The following is a 17,489-nucleotide window of genomic DNA, read 5'->3' as shown; positions in this document are numbered from 1 at the left end:
TTGCTTCTCTTCCTTTGGGTTGCCCACCCCCAATACTGAACCAGCAAGAAATGGCACAACTACTGGAAGGCCAAACATACTCTGCTTGACTGACCTTCAGAGAAAGAATGCATTATGGGAAGGGTGCCAAGAGACTTCCAGGCCACAAGGCAAAGTAAGGAGAGGAGCCTGAAAGTATAAATCCTTACACAAATGCCAAATGTGTTTATTATAACATCGAACCCAGAAATGGGTTAGTGCTCAGTGCTTCATTTTCGGATAGAACAGTCCTTCTTTATGCAGGGCTGTCCTTCACATCCGGGACATTTAGCATCTCTGGCCCCTGCCTACTCAATTCCAGTAGTGCTCTTCTCCTCCCTCCCATTATTACATTATATTACAGACCAGATGTTTGTGTCTCCCTCAGATTCATATGTTGAAGCCCTAACTGCCAGAGTGATAGTATAAGGAGGTGGGGCCTCTGAGAGATAATTAGGTTTAGATGAGGTCACGAGGGTGGGGCCCCATGATGGGATTAATGCCCTTATAAGAAGAAGAGAGGGCTTCCCTGGTGGCGCAGTGGTTGAGAGTCCGCCTGCCGATGCAGGGGACACGGGTTCGTGCCCCGGTCCGGGAGGATCCCACATGCCGCAGAGCGGCTGGGCCCGTGAGCCATGGCCGCTAAGCCTGCGCGTCCGGAGCCTGTGCTCCACAACGGGAGAGGCCACAACAGTGAGAGGCCCGCGTACCGCAAAAAAAAAAAAAAAAAGAAGAGAGAACACAGACTGAAAGCTCCCTCTCTCCGTCATGTGCAGTCACAGCGAGAAGGTGGCTGTCTGCAAGCCAGGAAGAGGCTGCTGTAGACCAGGATGATGCTGGAGCCTCAATTCCTAGCCCTCGCCCATGGCAGACGTTGCTAACTGACTACAAAACTTCTTTCTTCTGATGTAGGATGCAGCCTCAGATTCGCTCTCCAAGCACTCCAGAGAGCCTCCACACAATGGCTGGAGCTGGCACTCGGCTGCCAGGGTGGGGTGATGCAACACAGCAGCCCCATCAACATCCCGGGCCTGTTTTATCTTCATGAAACCTTAAACGACCTAATATTTGCGCCTCTTCTTTTCTTTCCAATGTCAGTCTTACTGGTGCATTAGGCCTGACATACCTGGGCAGCTCCCACACACGCTCCACTAGAAGCCAACACCCTTACCACTCCCTCTGGTCATCCCAGCATCCAGTACGGCCCCTGGACCTTAATCATTTGCCTTGATAGACCTCTAAGCCACTTCCTGGCCTGCCTTGCTCTCCCCTCGCCCTGCTTCTCCTGCTCTGACCTCTGACCTCCCTCCTGGATGACAGTTCATACTCCTCTCTCCATCCACAATCTCTCCTTGGTGATCTCATCCAGGTTTGTGGCTTCAAATGCTATCTACACATTAATGACTGAAATTTATATTTCCAGCCCAGGATTTCTTCCTGAATTCCAGCCTCGTTTAAGCTATTGCCTATTCAACTTCTTCACCTGAATGATTTATACACCCCTAAATCCAACATATCCAAACCTGAACCCTTGATCTCCCACCTCAAGCCTGATGTACACACAGTCCTCCCCATACCAATCCATGGCGATGCCATCCTTGCAGACGCTCAAGTGAAAAGTCCTGGAGTCATCCTGACACGTATTCTTCTCTCGTACCCCACATCCAGTCCCTCAGAAAATCCTGACCGCTCTCCCTTCAGAATATACCCGGGGTCCCCCACTTCTCCCCACTTCCACTGCTGCCACTCTGATCCAAGCCACCATCATATCTTGCCTGAATTATGGAAACAGTCTCCTGGCTGGTCTGTCTGCTTCTGCCCCTGGCCCTAACAATCTAGCACAGCAGCTAGAGGGATCCTGATAAATTCGGTCATAGAATTTCCACGCTCAGCAGCCTCCAGTGGCTCCTGTTTCACTCCATCTTCCAACTCCCCGCCTCGCTTATTCACTGCAGACCCACTGGCCACCTCACTGCTCCCTGACCCTGCCAGGCACACTCCCACTTCCGAGCACTTGGTTTGGAATGACCCCGATGTCTGCCAGGCTAATTCCTTTAATTTCTTTCACCTCCTCAACGAGGGCTCTCCTGACCACTGCAGTGACCATCCTTCCCCAATCCCCCTCACTCTGCCCTATTGTTTTCCATAGCATTTATCACCTTTTGAACCATCGTGTGCTTTACTTATCATATGTATTACCTGTCTCCCCCATGAGAAAAATAGGCCTCATGCCTGTGGGGATTTTTGTTTCTTTTGTTCACTGCTATATCCTTGGCACCTAGAACAGTTCTTGGCACATAGTAGGCCCTCAATAAATATTTGATGAATGAGTGACTTGATGATTTAGGGTAGATACCCTAACCAGTTCTGCCCAAGCCCAGAGATCCCAGTCCAGGTACAGTCTCTCAAGACCCGTTCTCATTGGGTTCGACTTGACCTTGAGAATGTTCCCCAAACAGTGATGGGGCAATAGTGATTGGTCAGCCACCCCAGTGAAGGAGCCACACCTCTGATTCAGAGGCCCACCGAGTCTTACTGTGTGGTCTTAGAAATCAGAGGCAACATAAGATATGACGTTTCCTCCTCTCCCCTGCCTCGGGCTTCCTTCAGTAAAACAGAGAGAGACAAACATGCTGAACAGGACTGCTGGGGTGGAGAAGTCCATGGTTTCCTTTACCTTTCCATCGATGGTCTTTTTGGAGAGGAGGTGGCCGAAGACTTGGAGTCCACAGAGTCTCTCCTGAAAGAAAAGAAACTGGAGATGAGATACTCTCGTAGGCTAGCATGAGTACTGGTCTAGAGAGCTCAGAGGCCGGAGAGAAGGCATCCTGGAGCCAGGCCTGCTGCGCTAAGGATGACGAAGCCCACCTGGGCCACAGCTGCCTGGGAGTGAGAGCTCCAGGAGGTGCTGGCTGGTCACCCTCCCCTACCCTCCATCAAACGAAGTAATACGAGGGAAGGAAACCAAGATCTGCCAAGCACCTAATACGTGTCAGATATGTTACATGTGTTATGTCATGTGTTACTAATTATTAATAACTAATTCTCAGCAGGCCCTTCCTCCTTGCTGACAGGCAGGCCTTGGCTAGCTGGAATCGATGGATTGGAATTCCTGGGATTGTCAATTCTCATGAGGAGTTGGAGAAGATCAGCTTCAGACTCTCCTGTGGGCGCCTTAAGAGGAGGAGAGAAGCACGTGGGCCTTGGAGCTAGAAGAGCTGGGTTTAAAACGGCAAGTGAAAAAGCAGGATACAGGACTTTGCTGGTGGTCTAGTGGTTAAGACTCTGTGCTTCCGCGGCAGCGGGGCATGGGTTTGATCCCAGGTTGGGGAAGTTTCGCATGCCACACCAGTGCGGCCAAAAAGAAAAAGAAAAAAGCAGGGCACAAATTTAGATGCATACTGTGTCTTAAGTCAGGCAAGAAAAGTAATGCTTAGGAGGGGAAAAGATGAAAAGAAAATACATCCAAATGCTAACCATGGTTATATCAGGGTGATGGGATTAGAAGGGAAAAGTTTCCCCCCATTTTCCAAAATACATGTAGCCAGTCTTTATACGGTAGAATGCATTTCCCCCTTTTTTTGGTTTTATCATTTTAATCTGCTTGTAAATTGTAACTCCCCATGTCACTTACCCAGCTCTCCTTTTTATTTATTTTTAAATATTTATTTATTTACTTATGGCTGCATTGGGTCTTTGTTGCTGCACGTGGGCTTTCTCCAGTTGCAGTGAGCAGGGGCTACACTTCATTAGTGTGCAGGCTTCTCATTGCGGTGGCTTCTCTTGTTGCGGAGCACGGGCTCTAGGCACGTGAGCATCAGTAGCTGCGGCACGCGGGCTCAGTAGTTGTGGCTCGCAGGCTCCAGAGCGCAGGCTCAGCAGTTGTGGCGCATGGAGTCAGCTGCTCCACGGCATGTGGGATCTTCCCAGACCAGGGCTCGAACCCGTGTCCCCTGCATTGGCAGGCGGATTCCCAACCACTGCGCCACCAGGGAAGTCCCCCAGCTCTCCTTTTAATTCCAGCACAAAGTATCACCTTCTAACAGAGTATTTGTTTAGTTATTTTATGCATTGTCCGAGCACCTCTCATGTAAATTTCGAAAGAGCAGAATTCGGTGGGTTTTGTTCACTGTGGTGGACGCTGTCTCTGCTGAGCCCACATCATTCCTTGGGCACTCCTTCTCCCAAGTCCACTGGGGCCCAAGGGCTTCCTCCTGCAAAATCCCCTGGGCCTCTGCCCCAGGGAGTTCTCCATGCCAGCCAGCGCCAGCAGACCGGTAGGCAGGAAGTGCTGGGGAGTTAGCCCCAGGAGCAGCCCTCAACCAGACACGTGGAAATAGGTGGGCAAATACCCCAGCTTCCTCGGCCCTCCAGAGGGTGAGTTGAGGTGTGTTCTCCACTGCTCTCCAGCGGGATGTAAGCCCTGGTGACCCAGGGCAGTTACCTGACCACGAACGCACCCTGTGCCAGTTCCCTTCCCTTCCCTGTCTCACTTCCTCACTCCTCTGTCTGCATTTCCTGAAATCACTTCCCAAATAAACCTCTTGCACTTGAATCCGTATCTCAGGGTCTGCTTCTGGGAGGCCCAATCTAATATATTCAACTGACTTCTCCCAAGTGAATAGAACAGTGCCTGGCACAGAGTAGGTGCTCTATAAATGTTTGTTGCTGAATGCTATGAAGTCGAACAGTAAAGGAATATTTTAAAAAGTGGAAAAAGAAACCTGCCCGGGGGTAACAACTGTTAGGTTTAATGTCCTTCCTTCCAAATCTTTTTCTACACGCATACAAACATATATGACATTTATCATTCTAAAAAGGGAGGCAACGACGACTTGACTTGCAATCCCAGCCCTGCCCCTGGGCAGGTCATGTTCTCTGAGCATCGGTTCCCTCATCTGTCAAATGGAGAGTAAAGGACCTATGTTTGGGGGCTGGCTGGGAAGAAGGATTTAGATCATTAACATCCCTACAGCAGTTCCCACCACAAAGCTGTCCTCCATACTCCATAATCCTAGGTATCTGATTTCTGGTCTTCCAGATTATGCAAGGTTCCTGCATGGATTTCCAGCTCCCATCTCATCCTCCAGGTGGTCCGGGAGACAGTGGGTGAGGAAGGTTCAGGGGCCAGCTCTAATTATCCTGTGGACCAGACTCATCCAGCTCTGGACCTTTGCCCCAGCTTAAACACAGGGAGAGGCAGCAGAAAGGGAGAGGGGCAGAGACCCTCCTTCATATGCCCCTCCAGTCCCACACGGGGCCCTGGGAGTTCCTCTGCGGGGTTCCTCCCCGAGTGCCCCATGGGGATGGACAGGTGCAGGCAGAGCCGGAAGCTGAAATTCTTGCAGCGGGAGAAAGGAGGGAAGATGTGAGCCTCTCGCCACAACTCCTGAGACTCCCCATTTTCTGGCCCTTCCTCATTGCTTTTCCTTTCAGAACAAACCAGAAATATTCCGCAGTTTTTGCAAATGATTATGAAAACTATTCAGGAACATGAGAAAATGCCTAGAATACACTAGGAAGATAACTGAACAGGGATGTAATAGTTTGTAGACTCTGCCTACAGGAATTGGGAAATTATGTATGTAAGTAGATCAGGACAGGGAGGGAAGAGAAGAAAATGAAAGCTGTTTCATTTGTCAGAAGTGGCAAACTGTGAAGAAATATTTTAAGTTCTTACTTTACATTGTACTAATGTGGTTATACTGTTTATATAATAAATAATGATAATGAATTGTCATTAAGAAAACTAAAAAGAAAGGAAGTTCATCAACTGAGCTGAAATAGGACCCCTGCCCACTAGATTCTCCCAGCAAGGTGGGGGGACCACTGTCTGCTCAGCCATGGTGACAGCTTCATCTCATAGCTCCAGCTGTGAAAAGTGAGCTGGCATTCACAATTCAATGCCCCAGGATGTTATCTGTAAAATGCTGGTTACAACACAGTACATACAGTGAGGTCCCAATTCTATTAAGAAAATACAACTCTCTCTATGTTCTTAAAAAAGATGAGAAAGATATACATCAAAATGTTAACAGTGTTATTTTCTTCTTGTGTTTGACTTTCTAAACTTTTTATAAAAATGTGACTCACCGTTGAAATAAATAAATATATTATGTGAAAATGCTACAAAATAGAACACAGAGTTTAATTCCATTTTATGAATACAATAAGTATTTCATGGGTAAATGCATAGGAAAAATTCTAGAAGGATATATATATGTGTATGTATACACACACACACACACACACACACACACACACACACACACATTTTATATATAGTGAGATAATGATGCTTAGGCCATAATACTGAGTCTCAGAGTCTAAGGGTGTGTGTAAGTGATTAAGTTCAGCCCAGAATTTGGCTTTCTGCTTTCCAACCGTCTCCTTGCCATTACCTATTGTCCTTGTAGGCCTTTAAAAGAAATCCCTTTGCTGATCATTCAGTGGGATTTGGGGACAGAGCAAAAGGAAACACCTGTGTTCAGGCTGCCATCTGTTCCCAGATGTCTGCACTTGCTATTCCACAGGCTAGTCCCGTAGCCCATTTGGTCTCCTCAGCCTCTGTCTTTCAACTACATCTCACAAGATCCTGAGGCTTCATTTGCTAAGGTGCTCAGAACCAAACAGTGGCTCCAGACATGGCCAGACCAGCCAGAGCATGAATTTTCCACAGGGGACTGCAATGGTACAGCCGGGCCTAGCAGTATTCAATAAATGCTCACTCCATGCTGGGCACGGTGGCTCACAGGATCCCTGGCAGCCAACCTTCTAACCCGTTTGGGAAAACCAAACACACCATGTGAAAAGTTAAATGCCAATCAGGATTTCTCCAAGTGGGATATAATTGCAAAATTAGCAAAATGAAAGGAATAGAACATACAAAAGATTACACAATCATTTGACAAGTACTGCATTTTAAAAAGCAGACTATAAAATTGATGATGACTATAGAAAACAAAGAGAAAATAGAAAGAAAAAACATATACCAAAATATTAATAGTGATTGTTTTGGGGTGGTGGGGATGTGAGTGATTTTTTTTCCTACTTTTTATTATTTATTTATTAAAATTTATTTTATTTATTTATTTTTGGCTGCATTGGGTCTTCACTGCGGCATGTGGGCTTTCTCTAGTTGCTGCGAGCAGGGGTTATTCTTTGTTGTGGTGCGTGGGCTTCTCATTGCGGTGGCTTCTCTTGTTGCAGAGCATGGGGTCTAGGCACAGGGGCTTCAGTAGTTGTGGTGCGCGGGCTCAGTAGTTGTGGCTCGCAGGCTCAGTAGTTGTGGTGCACGGGCTTAGTTGCTCCGCAGCATGTGGGATCTTCCCGGACCAGGGCTCAAACCTGTGTCCCCTGCATTGGCAGGTGGATTCTTAACCACTGCGCCACCAGGAAGGCCCTAAAAGTACTGTTGTTCTGATTTCAAAAGCAATACAGAATCATTGTGAAAAAAACAATACAGATGAAAAAATTTTATTGTAAAAACAGATGAAAAAATTTTATTGTAAAACATAGAATATGAAGCTCTTCTTAATTACAATCACACAGATACAATTTTGTTTTTTTAAAGATGGTTTCATTATTTTTTCTCATTTCAAAATTGGTACATATTTATTGGGAAAACATTAGGAATACAGAAATTTGCAAAAAGAAGAAGAGGGACTTCCCTGGTGGTCCAGTGGTAAAGAATCTGCCTTACAATGCAGGGGGCACGGGTTCAATCCCTGGTCAGGGAACTAAGATCCCACATGCCGCGGGGCAACTATACCCGCGTGCCACAACTACTGAGCTCGCGCACCTCAACTAGAGCCCGCGTGCCGCAAACTACAGAGCCCACACACCCTGGAGCCTGAGCGCCACAACTAGAGAGAGAAAACCCGCACGTCATAACTAGAGAGAAGCCCGCGCACCGCAACGCAAGATCGTGCATGCCTCAACGAAGATCCCGCATACCGCAGCTAAGACCCGATGCAGACAAAAATAAATAATAAATAAATAAAAATAAATCTTAAAAAAATTACATCTTAAAAAAAAAAAAAAAGATGAAGAAAAAAACCTCTCAATCTTACCACCCAGAAATAATCACTATTACCATCCTGGTGTATATCCTTCATGTCTTTTTTCCTATGCATGTACATAAAATTCACTTAATTAATTTTTATAAAAATGGAATCAAACTATATAGTACACTATATAGTACACAGCTTCACTTAATACTTAGTGAATATTTTTCCACGTCATTAAATATTCTTCCATTCTCTCCATGGGGGCCCTATTGGCATTTTGAACATAATAAATGGTTCTTTGGTGTGTAGGACTATTCTGTGCATTGTGGGAAGAGTAGCACGGAGCATCTCCTCTGCCCCACAGTTATTTTTACAACTAAAAATAGGAGTAGTGTGGTGGAGGTATATCTTCCTCCTGGTCAAGAAACACTCCTCCTATAGCATCATTTCCTAAAAACACTTATTTCATAGAATTATAATAAACATTCATTTAAAAAGCGTTCAGAGGAAAACATGTTTCAGAAATGTCAGCTGAAAAATGTTACACACAGAACATAACATCTGTATGTTTAATCTGATTAATTCCTTAAAATGAATACCTTGTAGTGGATATACTTGGCAAAAAATGTATGTACATTAAAAATGTTGGTATATCACGATACTATCTGTATTATCTAGTACCATCAGGTACCATTCAGTGTTATCTAGTCTCACCCCCTTATCTATCAGATGACCCCCTCCCTAAGGAATTAAGTGATCTTTCTAGTCACACAGGGAATAGGTAGGACTTACTAATCCATCCATGAAGGCTTTTATCTACTGTCATGGATAAGGCATTTGGGTCTAACAGAAAGTCACGCATTTTGGGGGACCCTGGCTGGGGTGGGCAAAGGGGAATGGGCACGGTGTTGAGACCTCAGCAGAGGTCTGGGGGCCTGACAGACAAAGATGGGAATCCCACTCTGTCACATAATGGCTGAGTGATATTGAGAAAGGCCCTGCTCCCCAACCTTCAGCTTCTGCGTCGCAAATTGGCAATTTGAATAAAGAGCCAACAAAACACTTTTCCTTCTCTGTGGACAAGTTCCTAGCCCCATTTACCTGGAACCCTGCCAAAGGTGGAACGTCAGCTGTACTACTAGGCAGCGTTGCTTCTAGTGCAAATGAGTACTGATTGGTAAACTGTGTCTAGACAGGAAGGGCTATGAAAGAACTATAAATGATTAGTGGAAAACCACGGCCTTTGGGCTACCCTGAGTGCAGTGGTCATTGCTCTTGTAACTGGTCATTGCCCTTGCTGGGATCCTGGAAACTTTGTCTATGGGACTGTTATAAGATTTAGGACGTGGGGCTTCTAAGTCAGGGGGTTCCTACCCATTGTGGTCTCATTCTCTGCACCTGAGAATGTCACCTGGGTGGGCCAGAGAATAGCTCTGGACGCTGCGTGGTCCCCTGTGAGAACTCTTGGTGATGAGAAACACCTGAGGCTACCCTGCTGGCACAGTGCATCTCCTGTCCCTGAATCCGGCCTGTTTGGGTCTTGTGAGTCTGTCTGGTTGAGCCAAGAAGACCCCCAGAGGGGCCACTGTAGGAGATAATAACAATAACCACCTCCTGGTGTGTGAGGATTCAATGAAGTTATATAAACAGAGGTGTTGCTATAGGATGTGACAAGTGTCAGCTCCCTTCTCTCCATCCCAGAAAAAATACCTGTCTTTGGGCTCTTCCACTCGTTTTTTCCTTGGTGGAGAAAGGCTTGTCTCTGGCTTCCAATCTGAACAGTCAAGCCCTTTTTCCTTCTTCTTTGCTTTTACTCTTTCCTCTCCTTTTTCTCCTTTAGGGGGTGCTGGGGAGTGTAAAAACAAAATGGTAACATTGTTCCTTAACTCTCTGTCTCAGCCCAACCCAGGACCTGGGGAAGAAGGGGCAAAGGTCAGGGACTGAGCTAGCCTCCACCTCCCCCAACAAATACCTGTTTAGAAACAAGCGCATATCCAATATGCACGTGTGTGTGCAAACCGAAGCTCACACATGGGGACAGAAAGACCTTTGCACACACCTATGCACACATTCCTATCAATGTGTATATACAGATATGTACAAACACACAAGAACACAGATATATATACACAGGAACGTGTACAGGAAAACCCACCCATCTACAAATCTCCCACTTGTTTAGACAAGCACTGGCAGTCCCACTAGAGGCCATCTGTCACTTATTAAGTCATTCAACAACCATACGCTGAGTGCCTGTTATAAGCTGGGCACCGTCCATCCAGGTGCTGGGAGGAAAACTTGGCCCAAGCGACCCTGCCCCTCTCACCCAGCAGCTGCTTCCAGTTTCTGATGAGGACTTTGGCCAAGGACACCACCTCCTTGTCAGAGCAGTGCTTGCGGACCCCATTCACGGCAACTCCAATCCTGGTGGTCTGCAAAGCGAGAGGGTTAGTGGCTGGTCTGGGAATTAGGACCCACTGGACTGGCTGCCCTAACTGGCAAGACCTGCCCCAGCTCAATCACCCCCTTCCCCTGGCGCAGCCTCTCCCGAGTCCCAGCCTGGACCTGTGGCTGAGGTAATAACCCTGACCTTATAACTGAGGCCCTGACCTGCTGTCCTGAGTGAGGTCAGTGCCCAAGGCCCAGCGCCCTGCAGGGATGGGTAACTGCGGCTCTGGTGAAAAGCTGGAGCAGTGGTGGTGGGTCTGGCTGATGACCAGGACTCCTCCCTATTCTCTGTCCCCTGGTGTCTTTGAGTTCAAATTTCAGCTTAAGACACAGCTCTGGCTACTACAGCTTGGGTATTGCTGATTTTTCAGGGCTAAGAGCTTCTGGTAAAGTTTGGGGGCTACATGGGTAACACATGGAGGATCTAAAAATGGGGGGCTTTTCCCTCTCCCTGAGTCACTGGCCTCTTGGATCCCACAGGCCCAGGGCCTTGGGAATTGGGGTACACAAGGAAAGCAAGTCAGTCTTTCCCCCAGACCCAGAGGGCCCCGAGGGCTTAGAAGCTACCCTGCCATCATCTAAAGGCCTGGGTTCCCACCCCCAGAGTACCTCAAGATCCCATCCTGCCGCCTTCCCTTCAGAAATTCCTCCCAGACCCCATCCTTGGAGGGTTCCCTCTAAAGGGTCTTTCCCTACCCCACAAAGTCACCCTCCACTCCAGGCACTGCCCATCCCCACCCACCTGGAGTAGCTGGATGGACATCTGCCAGCTGTTCAGCTTCTTCAGAAGGTCGAGGGCCCCTTCCTGTGGGAGGCCACAAGGTGAGGGCTGAGGCCCGTGGGGTCTGCCCCAGGCCCCTCTCTGACCGTTGTGTGGTCTCAGTGGGAAGGAGGGTGGCAGGAGGTAGGGAGGAGACTCTTCCAGTGACAGGATACAGGCAGCCAAGTGGTCGAAGAACAGAAGGAGAGAAGGAAAATCTTCTGCCCCAAACCAGCTCTCTAACTTCACCTCCCACCACCCAGCTGGGTTCAAGCCCCTCTGAGCAAGGGTCCAGCCCTACCCACTCACCCTGACCCCCAGCCATTGGTTCTGCTGTTCCTTCCACTGGGCATTCTCTTCCCTTCCCCATCTCTTCCTCTAAAATTAATTGCTTCATGGCTTATTGCTTCTGCTTTTATGTCTGTATATGCCTCCCCTCACTTCCCAACTGGGAACGTCTGTAGGTTGAGGACTGTGGCTTTTTCTAAACAGCTTTATAGAGGTATAACTGACATACAATAAAACGCACATGTTGTAGGCTACAATGTGATGAGTTTTGACATACATATACTCCCCTGAAACCATCACGACAGTCAAGATAAGGACATAGTCAGCATCCCCGACATATCCCTTGTGCCCCTTTGTCACACATCCCTCGCTGCACCCCCAACCCCTCTAGATGAGCTTGCATTTTGAAGGATTTTATAGAAAGTGACTGTAATGGAATTTCATATCTGGCTTCTTTCACTCTGTAATCATTTTGAGATTCACGCACATTGTAGCACAGATCCACAGCTCCTTTTTTTTCTGAGTTGTTTGCCATGGCCTGTATATACCACAATTTGTTTATCCATTCACCTGTTAATAGCACTGTTAGGTAGTTTCCAGTTTGCAGCAATTACAAATAAAGCTGCTGGGAACGTTCATGTACAAGTGTTTGTGTGGACATGTACTTTCTTTTCTCTCCGGCGAAGAGGACTGTTTAATCTCTGAGACCTCCGGGTTCAGCATGCTGAACTCATCACTCAGGGAGCATCTCCCTGAGTGAGTGAATAAAGCAGAAAGCAGAAGGCAGGGGGGGAGAGTGGGAGGGGAAGAAAGGAGACTCGGATGTGAAAAGCTGTTGGCTGCCAGGCCCTGAACAACCCCTGACCCATTTCAGCCTTCTCTTTCTTTCCACCCACTTCCTAGAAGCCAGCCCCGGTCTCCGGTGCTGAGATGGGTTCCCTGGGGAGCAGCAGCTGACTGTGTTCTGTATGCCCGAGTCCTGGTCCCACTGTGCACTGCCAGCCACCAAGCCCCTCCCTATTAGTCTTCCTGGGCCACATCCCAAGGGCTGCCCTCTGTCAGTCCTCAGCCTCCCTTAGAACTTGGGTTCATAGTCTGTTTTCCAAGGTGTGACCTGCGGATGTGTGTGCACGTGAACTTGTGGGCATATAAGCCTGCATGTATCACTAGTTAAAGGCTTATTATCTGCTGGACACGGTTCTAAGTATTTTACATGCATTATCTCTTCTAACTCTCTCAATGACCCCATGAGGTAGGTCCTATTACTATTCCCATTTTTACAGAATCATTATCCCATTTTCAGAGAAGAGAAATAGGAACTGAGCTGGGATTCAAACTTAGGCCCTTTGGGTTCGACCCAATATACAACCATGTAGGTAGGTATGGACGTAGGTCTGGCTAGACGTGTGCAATCATGAAATATCAACATGGGTAAGTGCAGTGGTATGTTGGTCAATGTTTAACAACAAGTTCTCAAAGAAAAAAAATTGATTTGTAGTGTTTGCCCATTTCTGTGGTGTCAATACTCCTCCCATGGCCAATGTCAAGATACCAATATGCTGTGACTGACCTGAAGGAGGTATTGGGAAGAGATATGTGATGTGAAACCATATTGATATAACAGTAGCAAATAACCTCCAGACCATAGATGACAGTAAAATGCAATAAAATAATAAAGAAGTGATGATTTTGGAGTATTTATGACCTTTGTTTTTTTGTTTTTTTTTTTTTTGCGGTACGCGGACCTCTCACTGCTGTGGCCTCTCCCGTTGTGGAGCACAGGCTCCGGACGCGCAGGCTCAGCGTCCATGGCTCACGGGGCCCAGCCGCTCCGCGGCATGTGGGATCCTCCCAGACCGGGGCACAAACCCGCGTCCCCTGCATCGGCAGGCGGACTCTCAACCACTGCGCCACCAGGGAAGCCCTATGACCTTTGTTTTTAATATAATTTATTTAATTGTAAACGTATAATTTAATGTTAAAAATAATGGCTGTATTTAACAACTGGCTTGCAAAATTCCTGAAAGTTCAACAGTGTTAAGCCAGTTCCAGCTCACCACTGGGCGTGTGCCTCTGCATGTCACACTGTATAACTGGGTCATGTTGGAGAACAGCCGTGAGCCTGGGTTGTAGCTGGATTCACAAAGCCTTGTGCAAATGTTGCCAGCTGTGTCTCTCTGCATGCACGAATGGGATGTTCAGCCGGCAGTATCTCTGGTCCAGGCGGGGAGCTGCTGTGTGTACGCTGCTCGAAGCATCATGTGCTTATTTGTCTTTGAGGGATGATGGCCGTGTCATAACATGTCTGAACATGTAAGTGTGGCTGTCTGCTAAGTTTGTAGATTTGCATGTCGGGGTGTAGCTTATTGTATGTATGCACACGTGTAGGCATGTGTGTAGTTGTTTTTGTGTATCCTTCTGCAAATATAATGGTCAGTGTGTCAGTCATGCCAGGGTCAGTAACCACGTCTTTTATGTAGTTATGTTCATAGTTGTGTGTGATATATGTTCATATATTGTGTGTGGCTGCATGTACGTAGTTATGTTTGTTGTGTGTGATCATGAGGATGTTTGGCTGTAAGTCTGAAGCTGTTACAGTTGCTGTGCGCTCCCAGCATCTGACAAAAGCTCTAAGTTGCTGGGACTTCAGTAATTGGCAGTAAACCCCGGGCCTGAGCTGCAACGTGGAAGATCCGTCTTATTACAGGAAGTGTGTCCTCCTCTCCCTAACCACCACTGGGCGGGCCCACTTTCGCTCCCAGAGCAGGCCCCACCTTTCTAGGTCACATGCCCAGAGCTCTGTGCCCACCCAGATGCTGCCAAGAACCCAGGCGCAGACGTGGCTGCAGACTGGCTCTGTGCTACAGGGACCCTGAGGCCAGACTTGCATCTTTCCTGGAGAAAGCTCTGGGTACTTCCACAGGAATCCTCACCAAGGGACACCATTTCCTCTTCCCATTTCGCAGAAGAGGAAATCGAGGCCAGAGAGGGAAAATAGAGCGGTGGGTCTAGGTCCATAAAAGGAGTGAGGGGAGGCCGGGGCAGGTCCCTTCCTCCTCAGCCAAGCTGCCTTTCTCAGGTCTCCTAAGCGGCCCCCACACCCCTCACGCAGAGGTCCAGAATCTCCTGGCCCAAACCTGGGGTCAGCAAGGGGCAGGGCTGGGATAACCCGTCTACTTGAGTTTGAATTTGGTTCAGGAGCCCCGGCTTGGGCTTGCCGCCCCCAGTTGAGCCTGATGACTTGAGGCTCAGTTTCACTGACTTTGGAGCATCCTGGAATGGGGGCTCCCAACACTCTGCAGGCTTGTGTGTTTCCTCTGGCTGTGCAAAAGCAGGAGTCACTCTCGAAGCCTTCCCAAGCACCAGTCCAGGTCTTCCTAAGGGTTTCACATCTCTTCCACCCTCACCACCACCAGCAGAGACAAAAATCCAGTGACATTCCTTCCCAGGAGGTAGGTAATCTCATCTTCTTACAGATGAAGAAACTGAGGCTCTGGTCTTTATATGGACACCAACTCATTACTGCCCATGTCTACGGGAGAGCTCCCTGACACTCCATGGATCCAGTGACCTCTCCCTCTCCCCTGCTCTAAAACCACCCTTAGGGTCCATCCCTCTCTCAAGCTCCTAGGATTACAGAATGTGCTGGAAACGCAGGTCCTGCTCCAGCATATGCCTACAGATGGTGGGAGGAGGAGGGCTCTGGGACAGGGCAAAGTGAGGGACCTGCCTGCTCGCCTACCCTCCTCTCTCTTCCCTCTCCTGGTGAGCTCCAGCCCTCTCCGTCCCAAGGCCAAGTTTGCTTGTCTAGGCAACAGGGCGGCAGCCAACTTGAGGCAAAGATCACAGGGAGGATCAAATATTAACTTCAAGTCGGCCCGCGCTGAGAGCTCCTGGCACTGAGCGCTCAGGGATCCGCAGGTAAGGCCTCCATCTCTGATTCCCCGCAACCTCCGGGCCCCTCTCTCGCCCCCGGCCTCCTCCGCCCCGCAGCCCAGGCCTGCAGCCGGTCCCCCTTCCCCCGCCCCGCGGGCCCCATGGGCGCAGCGGCTGCCCGACACCTGTTCGGCCCCCGCCCGCCTGGGCCCCAACCCTCGGCCAAGGAAAGGGAGAGTTGCAAACAGAGCAGCTCCTGGAGCCTCAAGCTGTGGGGTTGCGGGATCCGAGGCCCTTCGCTTTTCTCCGCCAGATCCATTCCCGGGGTGCGGCGTAGACGCGGCTCAGCACCCCTCATCAGTTTAAGTTTCTTTGCCCCTTCTCGGGTCACCCAGGATTTTGTTTTCCCCAGTCTCCGGCTCCCCCGTCCCGCAGTCACCGCCGCTCCCTGGGCTTTGCACACGCCGAGTCCCGGGGCTTCGAAAGTCCTTTTCCAGCTGCCGGTCTCTTCACTCTCTTTCCCGGGCCCTGCACAAGCTACCCAGGGGCCCCAACCCTGTAGGTCCAGGCGTACGTGCACAAGCCCAGTTTTTGGGGCCGGCACGGTCCACCCCGGAGCCCCGGGCCATGCACACGCCCACCCCGAGGTGCCAGCAGTCCCCAAGGGGCGCTGAGCCCTGCCCCGGCCGTGCCTCCCTCCGGTCCCCGAGTCCCGCACGCGCCTCCCGGGCGTCCAGCCAGCACGGGCCCCCGGGACTCCCGGGCTCGCACGCGCCGCGCCTCCCGGGGGCTGGGGCTGTGGCCCGAACTCTGCAGCCTCACCGTGTTCTTCCTGGCCACCATCTTCTCCAGCTTCTTGGCGATCCTTAGCAGCTCCTCTTCCTGGCCCATGTTGGCCCGCGACGCCCGGCGGGACGAGGGGCGCAGGGGCGGCAGCCGGGTTTCGGGTGCAGGAGGCGCAAAGGCTGAGGGCGCGCAAGCCGCGCGGGCCCCAGACGCACCCGACACACACGCCCGGCGGGGGCGGGGCTCTCCCCCCACACCCCCTCGGCCGCCTGCCTCCCGGCAGTGGGGGAGGGGTGGCATGCACTAAATATAGACTTCAAGGACTCGCCGGGGCAAAGATTGCCTGCGCCCGCCAGTCGGGCTACCCGAGAGAGGGACGAGGCTGCGAGAGCGGGCCCTCCACCTCGGGCCGGTCCTGGGGCGCCGGGAGCTGAAGGGAGATTTGGGAAGGAGGGCTCTCTGGCGAATGGGGAGGCCGTCGTCCCTGGCCACAAGAGGCTGTTGCGGCGAGGAGGGCACCCGAGGGTGCCCTGGGAGCTTCCAGAAGAGTTCTGGGCTCCCGTGTCTCTGCACCGTTGCGGCTCACAGCCGGCCGACCTAGTTCATGCCTATGCCTAAGTGGAGGCAGTTTGGTATGCTTGAATCACATTATTTTGCATGATCATTAAATCCAATTTTGTCCTACCCTGTGCTCACTATTCGTGCACACGCGTGTATCCAGGCCCACTGTTGCCCTCAAATTTGTTTGTTACAGTGAGGTTTTGCATTTCTAACAAGCTCTCCGAGTGCTGCTGTTCCCACGGACTACACTTTGAGTAGTGAGGGCTTGGGAAATTCTTAAGCGCACCAAACTTTGAGAAATCCGTGTCCAGGTGCATGTGCCCCTTATTTAGTCGGGGTCAGGACACTGCCTCCCCAGTGGGATTGGATCTGGAAGGGAGGAAACAGAATCATGCCTCCACAGCTGTGCACACATCTGTGTTCCTGTGGAAGGACCTTCCAAGTGTCCCCAGCAGACCCAGATCCCTTCCTCAACGTGAGTTTAATTGATAGAAAATGACCTATGTGTGTGTGGAGTGTGTGTGTGGGTGCTTATGGGCCTGGAAGGGAGGCATGAAAAATGGTCCGCTGTGTGTGGGGATGGGAAGCTGTGGCTTGGAGTGTTCAGTGAAATCTCCAGACTTTCCTGAGAGAAACTTAGAGAACCTCATCCTCCATCACAGGGTGGACTCACCTGGCTTCTGATGACAAATTGAAATTAACACAGAGTGATCACAATTCAGGCATACAAAAATGGAGTCCGA

At 49.8% G+C, this 17,489-nt stretch overlaps 1 protein-coding gene across 1 annotated transcript in view; it reads right to left on the bottom strand.

The window, feature by feature from the left end:
• The window catches only part of TCEA3 (transcription elongation factor A3), a 36,469-nt gene extending 19,984 nt beyond the window's left edge, over positions 1 to 16,485 (bottom strand). The window contains exons 1-5 of the mRNA XM_073794448.1: positions 16,222 to 16,485; positions 11,218 to 11,280; positions 10,354 to 10,459; positions 9,738 to 9,873; positions 2,696 to 2,758 (exon numbers count right to left, since the gene is read on the bottom strand). Of these exons, the coding sequence (XP_073650549.1) occupies positions 2,696 to 2,758; positions 9,738 to 9,873; positions 10,354 to 10,459; positions 11,218 to 11,280; positions 16,222 to 16,485 (632 nt within the window). The remainder of the gene's footprint in view (positions 1 to 2,695; positions 2,759 to 9,737; positions 9,874 to 10,353; positions 10,460 to 11,217; positions 11,281 to 16,221) is intronic.
• Between the last annotated feature and the right edge of the window lie 1,004 nt (positions 16,486 to 17,489).

The sequence above is a fragment of the Tursiops truncatus genome, chromosome 1, assembly GCF_011762595.2.
Source record: "Tursiops truncatus isolate mTurTru1 chromosome 1, mTurTru1.mat.Y, whole genome shotgun sequence".
In the NCBI taxonomy this organism is placed as follows: Eukaryota; Metazoa; Chordata; class Mammalia; order Artiodactyla; family Delphinidae; genus Tursiops; species Tursiops truncatus.
Note: the sequence above shows the minus strand (reverse complement) of the source record. Positions and strands in the feature narration are given on the sequence as shown.